Source organism: Orycteropus afer, unplaced genomic scaffold, assembly GCF_000298275.1.
Source record: "Orycteropus afer afer isolate SDZICR_OR568_19922 unplaced genomic scaffold, OryAfe1.0 scaffold00376, whole genome shotgun sequence".
NCBI lineage: Eukaryota > Metazoa > Chordata > Mammalia > Tubulidentata > Orycteropodidae > Orycteropus > Orycteropus afer.
The window spans coordinates 690,482-706,896 of NW_006921963.1; the positions used below are offsets into that span (position 1 = coordinate 690,482).

The 16,415-nt window shown below is 41.5% G+C and overlaps 1 protein-coding gene across 1 annotated transcript in view; it reads left to right on the forward strand.

Annotated features, from left to right (window-relative positions):
* Positions 1-16,415, forward strand: part of USP31 (ubiquitin specific peptidase 31) — a 148,956-nt gene that overhangs the window by 77,088 nt on the left and 55,453 nt on the right. The window contains exons 4-7 of the mRNA XM_007953193.2: positions 1,265-1,353; positions 1,439-1,531; positions 2,376-2,511; positions 6,340-6,484. Of these exons, the coding sequence (XP_007951384.1) occupies positions 1,265-1,353; positions 1,439-1,531; positions 2,376-2,511; positions 6,340-6,484 (463 nt within the window). The remainder of the gene's footprint in view (positions 1-1,264; positions 1,354-1,438; positions 1,532-2,375; positions 2,512-6,339; positions 6,485-16,415) is intronic.

The window sequence follows — 16,415 nt, forward strand, 5'->3', positions numbered from 1 at the left end:
CTCATGAGGGCTGGCCGTGTAAGGGCCAGAGACCCTGTCTCCGAGGGGTTTACAGTCTCATGAGGGCTGGCCGTGTAAGGGCCAGAGACCCTGTCCCCGAGGGGTTTACAGTCTACGAGGAAGGAGACATTTGCATGAATGGCTAGCGTTAGGGTCAAATGAAGCAATTGCATCCCACAAAACTGTTTTTAAAGTAGAGATGTGCTCCCTGTTGTAGTAAGGCATATTGTCTTATAAATAGTTTGGACGAATACACAGTTGAAAGGTGAAGTGTGTGGCTGTCTTTTTTGTTAGGATTAGATGTGAGCGTAGGAACTGGACCCCCAGAAGATTCTTACTGAGAAATATGACAACTCATGCTCACTTTTTGTGCATGTAGCTTTAATGTGGTGGTAAAATTATCTTAATGATGGAAACAATTAAGACCAAAGAGTTGCTGCCCTCTCACTGCTTTGAAAGTTTTTGAAAATTCTACTTACACTTCAAATTTTAAGTTCCTAGTTTTGGGAAGTTGTGAAACTCCTGTGAGTCAAGGCTTTTTTGCCTGTACCCTTTGTCCACAGTGATACGGCGTTCTGTATGCCGACCCTCCCACCAGATGAGACGTACTCAAGGCCAGGCGCTGCGTCTAAGTTATCTCTGTATCCTTAACGTCTGGCTGGTATCTGTGCTCTGCCTGTGGTTGCAGATGCTCTGCAAATGATTGTTAGATGGAGGGACAGGAAAAGATTAAAATGCGAAGTAGAATGTGATCGTCGTTGCTAGGTGCCACCGAGTCAATTCCGACTCAAGCAGCCCTGGGTACACGGAACGAAGCACTGCTTGATCCTGCACCATCCTCAGTCGCTGCTACCTGTGAGCCCATTGTTGCAGCCACTGTGTCACTTTGGTTGGTGATTAGGCACCAAAATGAGCAATATAGGCATGGAGGTTCCAGAGGGTTCAGGCTTGGGAGGAGTCGGGGTTCTCAGAGTGGCTGGAGGGAGAGTGGAGCGTCCTGGGAAGGAGAACGTCTGACTGCTAGAGTAGGAGTGGAGGCAGGGGGTGAATGCAGCCTCTGGGAGAGCCCGTGTGGAAGTGAGGTGGTGGGACCCATATCTTGTCAGCTGCGTTCTAGTTCCTTGAGCAGATGCCTTTCAGTGAAGCATCTGGGCTTGATACAGGTCTTGTGGAGGAAGTGAAGGGTGTTTGTGGCCTTTTCAGGTTCATCATGAGTGAAGAACATGCACTTTTGGTCTGTGAAATTGTACTTTCTTTTTTTCAGCCACCGTCAGAGACTGACATGATGCCTGAGGGACCATCCTTTCCTGTCTGCAGCACTTTCGTGCAAGAACTTTTTCAGGCCCAGTACAGGTATGATCGGCACATTCCCCTGACCTGGCTGCTTGACGTGGTCCTAGGTGATTGTAATCTGAGTGTCACCTTTTTGTTTTTGAAGATCTTCTTTGACATGTCCTCATTGTCAGAAACAGAGCAACACCTTTGACCCTTTTCTCTGCATTTCTTTGCCAATTCCTCTACCCCACACAAGGTAAGACCAGCTGTAGTAAAATACAGACTGTGTATTCCAATAGTGTTCCTTTTCCTTTGTAGATTTCTGCTTGGTCTTCATACTGATTTAGACAAGGAATGGGACTGATGATAAACTGAGTGTAGGCATTGTTAAACTCTGTGGAAATAAATGGCTGAGTTTGCAGAGTGAACAGGTGTTTGAGGTCAGCAAGAAAGTCCTGTCGTCTGGGTCAGCTCGCCCGCCCGCCATGGGGAGAGAGCCCTGTTGTCTGGTTCAAGGTGCCCTCCATGGGCAGGATGGGTGGAGTCATGCTCTTGACCACCTTCTAAAGTCCCTAGAAACCTTACATTGTGTCTAAAATTTTTATTTCATTGTGGTAAAAAATATGCGAAGCACTTGCTGTTTCAACCATTTTTATGTGTACAATTTAGTGACATTAATTATAGTCACCACCTTATGGAACCACCACCACTATTTGTTTCCAAATTTTTTCATCACCCTGAACAGAAACTCAGTGCCCCTTAAGCAGTAACCTCGTCATTTCTTCTTCTTATTTGTACTATTCTTTTACTTAGTTGCTTTGTTATGAACTGTTTCTCAACTTCCTGGAGTTATGTTGATTTAAAGAAAATGCAAAGCACAGAAAGCAGTATTGATTTGTTATGTTTTTGTTCTCTGAAGACTCCTTTTGCAGAGATCTCTTAATTACTGTTTGACAATTTTACCTGGATCTATTTGACTTCCAGATAAAAGTGTGGGTTTGTTTCAGTGTTAGGCTGTTTGCAGACCAGGCTTGTCTGCTGCTTCTGTATTTTAGTTGAGAGAAGTGACTAATGGGCAGATGTGACTTTGATCTGTCTAGGCCTCTCTATGTCACTGTAGTGTATCAAGGCAAGTGCTCTCACTGCATGCGGATCGGCGTGGCTGTGCCTCTGTCTGGGACTGTTGCCAGACTTCGGGAAGCAGTGTCTATGGAAACCAAGATCCCCACTGACCAGGTACCAAGTCTGCTAAGACCATTTACACACGGACCACAAGAGTGATGGCTTGCTGTTTTCTGGGATGTTTCAGCAGTTCTCTGCCACATAGGGTTTGATAGAAATTTAAGACCAGTTGCTTCTACTGTTGTGGAAAAAAGACCCAAAAGAGAAAAATGTACATAAAAGCTTTTCATGCTTCCATCAGTCATATGTGTGTGCATGTATTTTTTTTTTTTTTTAAAGGAAAAGCTGTGACATTACACTAAGACCATCTTTTAACTTTGCTTATAAAGTACAATTACAGGTAGTCCCAGCTCACGATGGGGTTCTGTTCTGATGACTAAGTCGGTTTTGACATAAGTCACATACCTCTTTTATTTTATTTTGTTTGGTTTTCATTATTGCCTGCTATGTGGCAGTGTTTTGAGCAGTAAATGATAACAGTGAATGTGTGTGCGTGAACATCTGAGAATGGTAACATCAGCAAATTACATTGCAACACTGTCGTCTGTGGTACGTGTCACTAGTGATAAGATGTACAAAACAGACAGGAACTGTAAGTACAGTTTGCAGTTCATAGTAACTTGCATACACTGTAAATCAGATACTGCTTGTACTTCTCACCTCTTAGATCATTGTATGGACGCCATAGAAAGAACATCTCTGTGATATTTGAAAATCAAAGAGGTTTAGAAAACTCAGCTGTGGCTTTAGAAAACTCTTTCCCATTATGGTGATAAGAATGGAATCTGCTTGCTAGTGCAATGTTATTTACATATTAGATGGTCAGCGTGTTTTATTTTCTCACTGAAGTTGGACCAGGGTCTCTTATCTTGTTTAGCTAAGAGAAAGGAAAGTTTCTGTGTGTCTGTCTGGTTGGTAAGTCTTCCTAAGATGTTGCTGTCCATTGCCTTTAGCCCACTGATCCTGACTCTCCACTTCCCGGCGCTGTGTGTGCGGAGCAGAAATGCTCTGTGGAATTTCAAGGCTGTGGCCTCTCAGAAGCCACTCACCAGACCCATCTTCTGAGGCCCCTGTGGGTGGGTTCAAACCGCTATTTCTGGCTGGTAGTTGAGCACTTAACCATTTGCACTACCCAGGGAACCTCTTTCATAAATAGCTGTACTTGTGTCAACCAAAAATGCTTCTGGCCTTTTTGTGAACTTGAAATATTTTTGCATGCAGTTTTAACCTGATTCACTGCTATGATTTCATTTGGGAAAACATCCCCATTTTAAGATTTGCTTAGGAAAGATGATTCTGCGACTGACTGGCTCTTCCCCACATGGTTTCTGGAAGCTGCTCTGTGATCACTGGAATGAGGAAGGTGTTTTGTATTTTGGCCGTATGTGGCCTCATTTGGGTGGTTACCACAGAAGAACAAATACAGCCAGCAGTGTTGCCCTGTGTGGTAAACATCTCATATTTTCACAGGGCAGGTACTGGCACATTGGAAAAAGATTCCTCTTCTTCACTCTAAAGAGCTCATTGATTTTTTTTTTTTTCCTTCTCGATAAGGGGAAGGACGGATAGAGCAAGGGAGGCTTAAGTGTATGTCCAAGGCAAATCTGGTTGCATATTTAAAGCTTCCAGTTCTGTTTGGCTCTTTTGGCATGTGTTTTAAATTGCTGAGATAATTATAGCTTTGCTTTTGACTTTAGCTTGCTAGAGAAATTGAATTATATTTACATATTCACCAGCAGAAACACAGCATGGTTGTTAATATTATTAAAAAGAAAAAGATGCCAGGAATATTTTTCCTGGACTGAGAGGGAGCCCTGGTGGCGTAGTGGATAAGACTTTTGGCTGCTAACCAGAAGGTCAGCAGTTCAAACCCACCAGCTGCTCCATGGAAGGAAGATGGGGCGATCTGCTTCTGTAAAGGTTTATAGGCTCAGAAACCCAGTGCGGGTCACTGTGAGTTGGATTCGACTCGATGGCATTTTTTTTTTTTTTTTAAATTAGTGGAATAAGGAGCTTTGGTGGTGTGGTGGTTAAAGCATTCCACTGCTGACCAAAAGGTTGGCGGTTTGAAACCAACTATTAGTTCGTGGAGGAGTTCTGGTAGTGTAGTGCCTAAGGCGGTTCAAACCCACCAGCCACTCCTCGGAAGGAAGGTTAGGCGATCTACTTCCATAGTGATACTGCCTCGGAAACTCAAGGAGGGGTCGCTATGAGTCAGGTCTGACTCGACGGCACGTAACAACAGCAACAACATTAGTTTGTGGGAGGAAGATGAGGCAGTCTGCTTCCATAAAGATTTATAGCCTTGGAAATTGTTCTACTCTGTTCTCTAGGGTCCCTGTGAGTCGGAATCGACTCGATGGCAGTGGCTTTGGTTTTATTTGTGGAAAATGCCATCAGCTTCTTTTATATCATAGTCTCACAGAATGGTAGTGCTGGTAGGGGGACCAGTCTAACGGCCTCATTTGAAGGAGGCCCCTAGAAACCGTGGGACTTAGGGTCCAGGGCTGCTTGGTGGAAGGCTGGGCTGGGACCCAGTGCTTCCTTCACAAGATGCATGCTGTGGAGCATGTCAGGAAGTCTCTAAAGGTCTCCATCCTGCCCCCCTTTTTCTTCCCTATTTCATTGAGCATTTCAAAAATCCAGTTTGGGAAGTGAAAATATCTTATACTAAGTATCTTAGTACTAAAGTTTAGTAACTGTTAATACTTTGTTATAGATTCATTCATATTTTTTTTTCCTGTGTGTATATTATTTTATAGAAATGGAATCATTTTATGTATGTTGTTCTGTACCTTGTTTTTAATTTACTTCAGAGAGCTTTTCATTTGGCCCATTCTTTTAACCCTTTCATAGCTAAGTTACTTTCTATTTTAAAGGCAGAGTGAAATCAAGGGAAAACAAAATTTTTGTGTGTGTGTGTGTGTGTGAAGTAATAGGGATTTTGATACAACTACGTAGGACACATTGTCTCCAGTGGAGGGTGGTGGTTGGATTTGTGGGGTGAGGCGTTTCCTTCAGACTCACGCAGTTACACAGATTCCTGCCAGGTGGCAGCACGTACTACAACTGGGGATATCAGCTTCCCAAGAAACTGAGACAGATGCCTGGCAAGAAACCTGAGAGGCTGAAAATGTAGGTGGGTGATACATGTCCCGTGGTTCATGAAAGCGTTAAATGATTTTATAATTCCACTGTGACTCTAATGTAATTAATTCTAGTTCCTGTCGTTGGACATTTGATATTATTTTTCCCGTATAAATATGCGCAGTTACTGGACTTTTTTTAAACTTGAAAAGAAGTTCAGTGATGTGAGAGAAAGTCTCTGGGAATCAGATGTGGGCTCAGTGCTCACTCTGAGACTGAACAGTTGTATAAACTTGGGTCAATCACCCATCCTCTCTTTAGTTTCTTCCCCTGTGAAATAAATGGGTTAGCCTTCATAATATCCCAAAGCTCCAGTGGCACTATGGTTAAAGCAGTGGCCTGCTAACCAAAGGGTTGGCAGTTTGGAACCACCAGCTGCTCTACAGGAGAAAGATGAGGCAGTCTGTTTTCATACAGATTTACAGCCTTGGAAACCCTCTGGGGCAGTTCTACTCTGTCCTAATGGGTCACCATGAGTCAGGATTGACTGGATGGCAGTGGGTTTGGTTTTGGTTTGGACCAAAACTTAAGAGGAACTCTGGATTTAGTGCCATTGCATTCTGAGATCAGAGGATATTTGCGTCCAAAATTCTCTCATTAAAGAGTTAGGGGAGATGTTTCAAAGCCCCCTCAGATCATGGCACATCCTGGTGGTCTGGAGAAGCTCAGAGGAGAATGGGAGACCCGTTCTTGTGGACGTTCCAGCTATCCGACTGTTTGTTTTCCTGCTTTTAGATTGTGTTAACAGAGATGTACTATGATGGATTCCATCGCTCCTTTTGTGACACAGACGACCTGGAAGCAGTCCATGAAAGTGACTGCATTTTTGCCTTTGAGACTCCAGAAATATTTAGGCCTGAAGGAATTCTCAGTCAAAGAGGTAAATGACTACGCATTTCAGTAACACCATTTGGGTTTGCGGGTTTAGCCACTGCCCCTTTGTATGGCCAAATCATGGTAACATGTTGCCCTGGAAGAAGTCAGTTCATAACTGTTTTAGAGTTCTTTCCTTCATTTCTAATATTCCCTGTGTGGAGTTGGGACAGCCTCTTCCTGAAGCACAGGACTGACCCTGTCTTACCTGTGTGTGGTATTTTCCTTGGTATCTTATGATGCTGTTAGAGAAGATATACTGGGCCATAGTTTCTTCATATTTTGGTGCCAGCTCTGATGTTTAATTTCTAAATTCTGAAATCTTTGTTACAAAATATTTCCTTGATATTACTTTTTTTTTAAAATTGTGATTTGTGTAAAAGTTGACAGAGCAAATTCATTTTCCATCCACTTGTTCATATACATTGTGTTTCATGACGTCTATTGCAATCCCCATAATGTAAAAGCTCTCTTCCCACTTCCTCCCTGTGGTTACCTTTTCCCTGTCCTTCTTTTCCATACTAAGGAGTGTACCTGCCTGGTGTAAATATTCACCGTATTCACCTGTCTATAGTTTGGCTGGATACTATGGGAGTGAGTTCAATTCCAGGCATGAGGGATGACTAGTAGCCATAGTCTTGGGGGTTTTATGAGCTCTGGTGGCATGGTACATAAGGCATTTGACTGCTAACCAGAAGGCAGGCGGTTTGAACGCACCAGTCACTCCACGGAAGGAAGGTTGGGCAATCTACTTCCATAGTGATACTGCTTCACAAACCCACAGAGGGGGTCGCTATGAGTCAGATCCGACTCAACGGCAGTGTGTTTGGTTTTGGTTTTGGTCAGACCAGTAAGCCTGGTCTTTTTTATGATTATGAGTTTTATTCCACATTTGTCTCCCACTCAATACTCGCTGTTAAGATACATGTATGTAATACTTCATTTTTGAGCAGCAAAACAGAATAAAACTCTGGTGGTATGTGTCTTGCACTGTAGTCTGGGCTGTGATTTGTGAGTTAGCTTATCTCTCCATTATACGTGGGGGTTACAGAGCTGTTTCTGATTTGGGTAGTTGTCAAGTAACTGTGACTTGTTCCTGCAGAATCTTTGGGGGGCCTTCAAGGTTTTTCTCTTGGACTCCTGTTCTTTTTGTTTTACTCTAATAGTTATCAGATCATCAGTGTCACCTGGGAACTGATTAGGAATAAATGCAAATTTATGGACCCTACCCTAGACCTACTCACTCTGAAACTCTGGGGGTAGGGCCCAGTAATGTGGGTAACAAACCCTTTAACTGATCCTGACGCACACTAAGGTTTGAGAACTGCTGTTCACCCAATTATTATCAGTATATTCTACGACCGTGATTTTTAGAACCAAATTCTGCCCCCTAATCTGCACATTTCTCCTGGTTTCATTCCCTGACTTCCAGCTGTCTGCTGGAATCTCCTTAGGAGTCCTGCAGGCGTATTGCACTTAGTGTTCTTTCTTAGACGGGTTCCTCCTGTCTTCTGTGGAATAGTGGTACCCGTCTGGGTCCATGCTCTGTGATTTCTTCAGAATTCACAAAGAACTAGTACACCAGCCTGTCGGGAAATTGGGACCTAGAGGACTTGATCTCAGCAAAGTAGGAGACAGAGTTACTGGCTGAGGATCTAGTCAGTGGAGGTACATTTGGGCACTTGAACAGAATGGGGACTTTTGGAGCAGGGAGGATGGCAGCTGCTGCTCCAAGGCTGGGCTGGTACCACCTCGGCCCACTCAGAGACCCACTTGACTCTCCTTTCTCAGTGATTTTGCTGGTACCTTTTTCTGCCCACCTCTTAGCAACTGAAATTCCAGAGTGTATCTCTACCTGGATGGCCTACAGAGACCTCAAACTTTGTTTAAAACCTGATTTTTTCATTGTTATTACTTTTATCTTCAAACTGGCTGCTTTACTATATTCTCTGTTGTAGTCAGTGACCATCCCTCTAGTCCTCCAAGAGAAATGCCAGAGAACCAAATTCTGTTCTTCTCTCTTCCTCACCTTTATGTTATTGTTCGGGTTACCTCCTGACTGTTTCTTATGCCCTCCCTTGGGCTCCACTGGCCCTGCTGTACTCATAAGGGTCCGACATTCTTTCTTACCTAGAGTAGAGCAGCAGCCTCTGGATTATGGGTTTTATTTCAGGCTTCAGGGATAAAGAGCTTAGGCACAAACAGGAGCAGAGTGGTACCCACCTTCATAGGTGGTATGAGGATTGAAAGCAATAATGTGTATTTTTCACAACCATGATGAGCTTTTATAACATTGATTTCTCTTTCTGAAATTCCTTCTCCACCTGTGTGAACCCAAGGAGCGCCTTTCAGATCTCATGTTGAGCCCTGAAACTTTCTTTGACCTCTGTTAATGGACTTGAGTGCTTCATCCTCTGACTCAGACCTCTGCGTACACCAGTGCTATTATGACATCTATCACATGGCTTTTGATACTTATTTATATGCCTGTCTCCCCCACCAGACTGAGAAGGCCTTGGGTTATCTTTCATTCATCTTTCGTTAGCCTCCTTGGTAACAGGCATCTGTTAGGACTCTGATAAATGTTCATTGTATAGGTGAATGACAATACTGGGCAGAGAAGCCAGTGAGTTATAAACAAAAGGAAAGCACAGTTTTGGTGATTATTAAGCAAAGATGAATAAAGTAACTCTTGAAGATATTTTATACATATTGTAAACTTTTTACTTTGAGATAATTTCAGAGTTAGGGAAAAGTGACAAAAATAGTACAAAGAATTCCCATATAGCTTTCACCCCAATTCCCCAAAATGTTAACATTGTATTGTGTTTGCCTTATCTTAATGTTTGTTTTTTCTCTCTCTCTTACATATGTGTGTGTATATAATTTTTTTCTGAACCATTTGAAAATTTGTAAATGGCAAGCATAATGACCTTTTATGCATAAATGGTTCCACTGTGTCGAGTTGATTCTGACTCATGACGACCCCATGTACCACAGACCAAAGCACTGCCCAGTCCTGTGCCATCCTCCTGATCCTTGCTACGCTTGAGCCCACCGTTGGCAGCCCCTGTGTCAGTCATCCTCGTTGAGGGCCCTCCCCTTTTTCTCTGACCCTCTGCTTTTTACCACGCATGACATCCTTCTCCAGGGAGTGGTACCTCCTGACCACATGACCAGAGTCGGGTGAGGTGAAGTCTGGCCATCCTCACTTCTAAGGAGCATTTTGGCTGCATTTCTTCCAGGATAAATTTCTTCATTCTTCTGGCAGTCCATGGTATAGTCAGTATTCTTTGCCAACACCACGGTTCAATGGCATCAATTCTGCTTTGGTCTTCCTTATTAATTGTCCAGTTTCACATGCATATGAGGCATCTGAAAATACCATTGCTTGGTCAGGCACACTTTAGTCTTCAAAGTGAAATCTTTGCTCTTCAATACTTCAAAGAAGTCTTTTGCAGCAGAAGTCTTTTGCAGCAGATTTGCCCAATGCACTGTGCAATCTAATTTCTTGACTGCTGCTTCCATGGGTGTTGATTGATTGTCATCCAAGTAAAATGAAATCTTTAGTTCTAGTGTGTATATCCTAAAAACAAGGATATTGTCTTATGCAACCAAAATACAGTTATTAAAATCAAGAAATTGAAGTCGATGCAATGCTATAATCTTTCTTATTTTTTTCCCCCAGCCTCATACTTAAGTTCAGGTGATGGCAACCTGGCTTCCCCACTGTAAAGTTACTATTTTCCCTTTATAGTTAACAGATACATTGTGGTTAGATACTCTGAGAATATGCAAATATCTTTCATCAAACTACCTTTCTAGTTCATTGCCTGAATCTTGCCTGAGCCAGTGAGATGATTACCAAATGGTGATCGTCTAACTTCATCCTTTTGCCTACATTTATTAGTTGGATTTTCAAACAGTACTTAATGCTGGTTGGGACTGCGGAGAGGATTCTCTCATACACTACTTCTGGCAAAATGAATTGATACAGTCTTTGTGGAAAGCAGTGTGACAGTATGAGTCAGGAGTTTCAGAAATACCTCAAAGCTTTACCTTCTTGGAAACAATCCTAAAGAATGCTCAGATATATGGAAGGATTTATGTCTAGAATATCTGTCACACAGTTATTATTAGTAGTAAAAAATTGGAAGCAATCTAAGTGTCCACATATTTGGGAATACCCAAAAAATCACACCCACTGACTTCAAGTCGATTGTGACTCATAGCAGTGCTATAGGACAGGGTAGAACTGCCCGCATAGGGTTTCCAAAATCTTTATGGAAGTAGACTGCCACATCTTTTTCTTACGGAAGGGCTGGTGGGTTTGAACTACTGACTTTTTAGTTAGCTGAGTGCTTTAACAACCATGCCACCAAGGTTCCTATGTATGGGAATAGTTATATCTGCATACCGAATGTTTTCTATGGCATAAGATACCAAGCTGTAGGAGTAATTTTCAAGGACAGAAGATGTGACTGATGAAATATTAAATTAAAAAATGTCATCTGATCAATTTTTATTCAAATATATTTATGCAACTAAATGGAAAATATTATGTAGAAATATGTTAAAATTAATAATAGATATGTTCAGGTCTTGGAATTACTGGTGATTTTGGTTATTTAAGAAGTGCTTTTATATATTTTTAAATTACTCAGTAAGCATGCATCACTTTTGTAATTAGGAGAAAAGCTTTTAAAAAGGAGAGTAGTGGTAAATAGATATTATAAAAAGTACAGTTCTTATCTACTTATACTTACCATTTAATATCAGTTTAATAGGACTTTAGATTAATAAGATACTGCATGTTGATAGTGCTTATGATAATGATGAACAGATCTGTAACCTGAATAGCAGAAGCAAAAATACATAATGCAGAAATCACAAAAAAAAAAACCTCCTGAGAAACAGTCTTGATGGGATTCTTTTCTTTCTTTCTTTCTTTTTTTTTTTTTTAACTTGCTATCATTAGCCTGTTAAAGATTATTTAGAATAAAATTAAAGGCATAGAGGGCATGAATAATACTAATACAACACTGTTGTTAGGTGCTGTCGAATGGGTTCTTATTCATAGAGGACCCCGTGTACAACAGAAGAAAGCACTGCCTGGCCGTGTGCCACCCTCACAGTTGTTATTACGCTTGAGCCCATTGTTGTAGCCGCTGTGTCTGTCCATCTCGCTGACCCTCTACTTTACCAGGCGTGATGTCCTTCTTCAGGGGCTGGTCCCTCCTGATAACACGTCCAAAGTCCGTGAGACGATGTCTCACCATCCTTTCTTCTAAGGAGCATTCTATATGCACTTCTTCTAAGACAGACACAGTGTAGACAGTTACAAGTATTAGTTTTAGTGAACCAAGGATAAATTAGGCATAAAGGGAAATCTGAATAAATTTTTAAAAGCTGTAAATTTAGAGGGTAGATAGATCATAAAGTGAAATAACAAGAAATACATGTATGTAAGTAAAATGAAAATAACTTTTTAAAATATTTCTAAGAATATATCAAATATAATTAAGAGCAATTTTAGATGATAAAGAAACTGAAAAATGCGTATTAAAGCCCTTGGAGGGCAGCCATAGTAATGCTTAGGGATGAATAGAGAGCTTTACACATTTTTGTCAAGCTATCAATACAGCAAAGATAAAATTAACTAAGCATTTAATTTTTTATTATAAAAAATATAATGAGGAAAAGAATAAAACTGAGAGAAGAGTATGGGAGGCCTCCTAGACTTTTTTCTTTTCCTTAAATTAAAAAAAAAATTATCATGGTAATTATATATAATAAAATTTTTGCTATTTGACATTTTTCACATGTATAATTTTTTTTTCCAGCCCTCTATTTTCCCTTTCCCCACCCTTGGTGACCACCAATCTTTGTCTCATTGGATTTGCCTATTCCAGATATTTCATTTGAACAGAAATGAGGGGATACTGTGTAGCTTGAAATCAGAAAAAGGTGTATTTCAGGGTTGTATTGTTTCACTGTACTTATACAATCTGTATGCTGAGCGAATAATTTGAGAAGTTGCCCTCTATGAAGAAGAACATGGCATCAGGATTGGAGGAAGACCGTTAACAACCTAGTTACCCTGGTTAAAATATTCAGATGACACCCTCTTGCTTGCTGAAAGCAAAGAGGACTTTGAAGCACTTACTGATGAAAATCAAAGGCTACAGCCTTCAGTATGGATTACACCTCAACATAAGGAAAACAACAATCCTTGCAACTGAACCAATAAACAGCATTATGATAAGTGGAGAAAATATTGGAGTTGTCATGGATTTTGTTCTACTTGACTCCATGATTAACATCCATCCATGAAAGTAACAGTCTGAAAATCAAACAACATGTTGCACTGGGAAAATCTGCTTCAAAAGCTCTCTTTAAAGTATTAAAAAGGAAAGATGTCTCTTTGACCCAAGCCATGGTATTTTCAGTCACCTCAGAGGCATGGGAAAACTGGATAATGAATAAGGAAGACTGAACAAAAATTGATGCCTTTGAATTGTGGGATTAGTGAAGAATACTGAAAATACCATGGACTGTCAGAAGAATGAACAAATCTTTCTTGGAAGAAGTAAGCTGGAATCCTGAGAAGTGAGGATGGTTAGACTTCTCACATACTTTGGACACTTATCAGGCGGGACCAGTCCCTGGAGAAGGACATCATTCTTGGTAAAATAGAGGGCAGCACAAAAGAGAAAGACCTTCAGTAAGATAGATGGACACAGTGGGCTCAAGCGCAATGACGATTGTGAGGATGGTGCAGGACTAGGCAGTGGTTTGTTCTGCTGAACCTAACATTGTCCAGTATAGTGCCAGAAGATGAGCCCCTCAGGTCAGAAGGTGCTCAAAATATAACTGGGGAAGAGTTACCTCCTCAGAGTACAGCTGACCTTAATGATGTGAATGGAGTGAACCTTTCAAGACCTTCACTTGCTATTGTGGCATGACTTAAAATGGGAAGAAACAGCTGCAAATGCCCATTCATAATTGGAACATGGAATGGACAAAGTATGAATCTAGGAAAATTGAAAGTTGTCAAAAATGAAATGGAACACACAAAGATCAGTATCCTAGGCATTAGTGAGCTGAAATGGACTGGTTTGGGCCATTTTGAATCAGACAATCATATGATCTACTATGCCAGGAATGACAAATTGAAGAGGAATGGTGTGGCATTCATTATCACAAAGAATGTTTCAAGATCTATCCTGAAGTACAATGCTGTCAGTGATAGGATAATATCCATATGCCTACAAGGAAGACCTCTGGTAGCATAGTGGCTAAGACACTTGCCTGCTAACCAGACGGCTGGCAATTCAAACCCACCAGCCACTCCTCGGAAGGAAGGTTGGGCAATCCTACTTCCGTAGTGATACTGCCTCGGAAACCCAAGGAGGGGTCGCTATGAGTTGGGGCCGACTCGACGGCACATAACAACAACAACAACAACAAGGAAGACCAGTTAATGCTACTACTATTCAAATTTGTGCACCAACCACCAAAGTATATTGACAGAGAACTTCCAGCAATGCAAGCTGGATTCAGAAGGGGATGTGGAGCAAGGGATATCATTGCTAATGTCAGATGGATCCTAGCTGAAAGCAGAGAATACCAGAAAGATATTTACTTATGTTTTATTGACTATGCAAAAGCATTTGATTGGGTGGATCATAACAAATAATGGATAACATTGAGAAGAAAGGTAATTTCAAAACACTTCATTATGCTCATCAGGAATCTGTACATAGACCTGGAGGCTGTTGTTTGAACAGAACAAGGGAATATTGCATGGTTTAAAATCAGGAAGGGAGTGCATCATGGTTGTATCCTTTCACTAATTCAATCTGTGTGCTGAACAAATAATTTGAGAAGCTGGACTATATGAAGAAGAACACGGCATCAGGATTGGAGGAAGGCTCATTAACAGCCTGCAATACACAGACAACACAACTTGCTTGCTGAAAGTGAGGATGACTTGAAGCACTTAACTGATGAGGATAAAAGACTTCAGTCTGCAGTATGGATTACATCTTAACATAAAGAAAATGAAAATCCTTACAACTGGACCAGTAAGCAGCATCACCATAAATGGAGAAAAGATTGAAGTTGTTAAAGATTTCACATTTCTTGGTTCCACAGTCAACACCAATGGAAGCAGAAGTCAGAACATCAGACTACGTGTTGCACTGTGCTGAAGAGCAAAGATGTCTCCTTGAAGACTCAGGTGCACCTAATTCAAGCCATGATATTTTCAATTGCCTCATATGCATATGAGAACTGGACAGTGAACAAGGAAGACCAAGAAGAGTTGATGCTTTTGAGTTGTGGTGTTGGTGAAGAATACTGGAAACACCATGGACTGCCAAAACAACTAACAAATCTGTCCTGGAAGAATTATAGCTGGAATGCTCCTTGGAAATGAGAATGGCCAGACTTTGTCTTACCTACTTTGGTCATGTTGTCAGAAAGGACCATTCCCTGGAGAAGGCTGTCATGCTTGGTAAAGTGGAGGGTCAGTGAAAAAGGGGAAGGCCCTCAACGAGATGGATTGACACAGTGGCTGCAGTGATGGGCTCAGGTACAGCAAGAACCGTGAAGCTGGCACAGGACTGGGCAGTGTTTCGTTCTGTTGTGTAAAGGGTCGCTATGAGTTGGAGCCGGCTCGACGGCACCTAAGAACAACAGCAACATTTCACTTAGCATAGTATCTTTGAAGTTTGTCCATGTTGGTGGCATGCGCCAGATCTTCATTTCTCTTCATTGCTGAAAAATATTCCAAAAACAAACATTTTGTTTATCCATTCATCTGTTGATGGACACTGGGGTGGTTTCTGCCTCTTGGCTGTTGTAAATAATGCTGCAGTGAACATTGGTGGACAAGTACCTGTTTGAGTCCCTGTTTTTTAAATTTTTTGAGTGCAAACCTGGGAATGAAGTTGTTGAGTTGTATGGTAATTCTGGGTTTTAGCTTTTTGGGAAACCATCAAACTTCTCTACAGCAGCTGTATCATTTTACATTTCTGTTAGCAATCCATGAGGCTTCCAAGTTCTCCACACGCTCACCAGCCATTGTCATTTTCTCTTTTTCTGTTCATAGACGTCCTAATGGGTATGGAGTGGTATCTCTGTCGTTTTTGACTTGTGTTTCCCAATGACAAATGAGGTTGAGCATCTTCTTGTGCTTATTTGTGTATCTTCTTTGGAGAAATGTCTCTTCCAATCCTTTTCCTGTTTTTTAACTGGGTTGTTCTTTTGTTGTTTTAAGAGTTCTTTATATATTCTGGATATTAAACCCTTATCTGTTATATGATTTCCAAGTATTTTCACCCATTTTTTATGTTACTGTGATAGTTAAGCTTGTGAGTCAACTTGGCTGGGCCATGATTCTCAGTGGCTTAGGAGTTATGATGTAGTCATCTCCCATGATGAGATCTGAGAAAATGTAATCACCTCCATGATGAAATGTGCTATGAGCAGCCAGTCAGTCGAAAGGGAGTTTCCTTAGGAGTTTGGATTGCTTCTAGTATATATGGGCACCTTGGCAAAGATCTCTGGCTTTTTGCTTAGTGTGGATCCTGCATGTGGCTCATCATCTGACCTCTGTTCCTGGGCTTGAACCATTGGCTTGCCCCTGGTATTGTATTGCCTGCCAATCTTGAGATTGTTGCCTTGGCTGTCTGTGGGCCAACAGCCTGCTATCTTACCTGCTGATCTTGAATTCATCAGCCTCCGAAGCCAGCAGCCTGCTGTATTGCCTGCTTATCTTGGATTTGTCAGCTCCTACAACTACATGGGGAGCTCTGGTAGCATAGTGCCCAAGGCACTTGACTACTAACCAGAAGGATGGAGGTTCAAACCCACCAGCCACTCCTCGGAAGGAAGATGGGGCAATCTACTTCCGTAGTGATACTGCCTTGGAA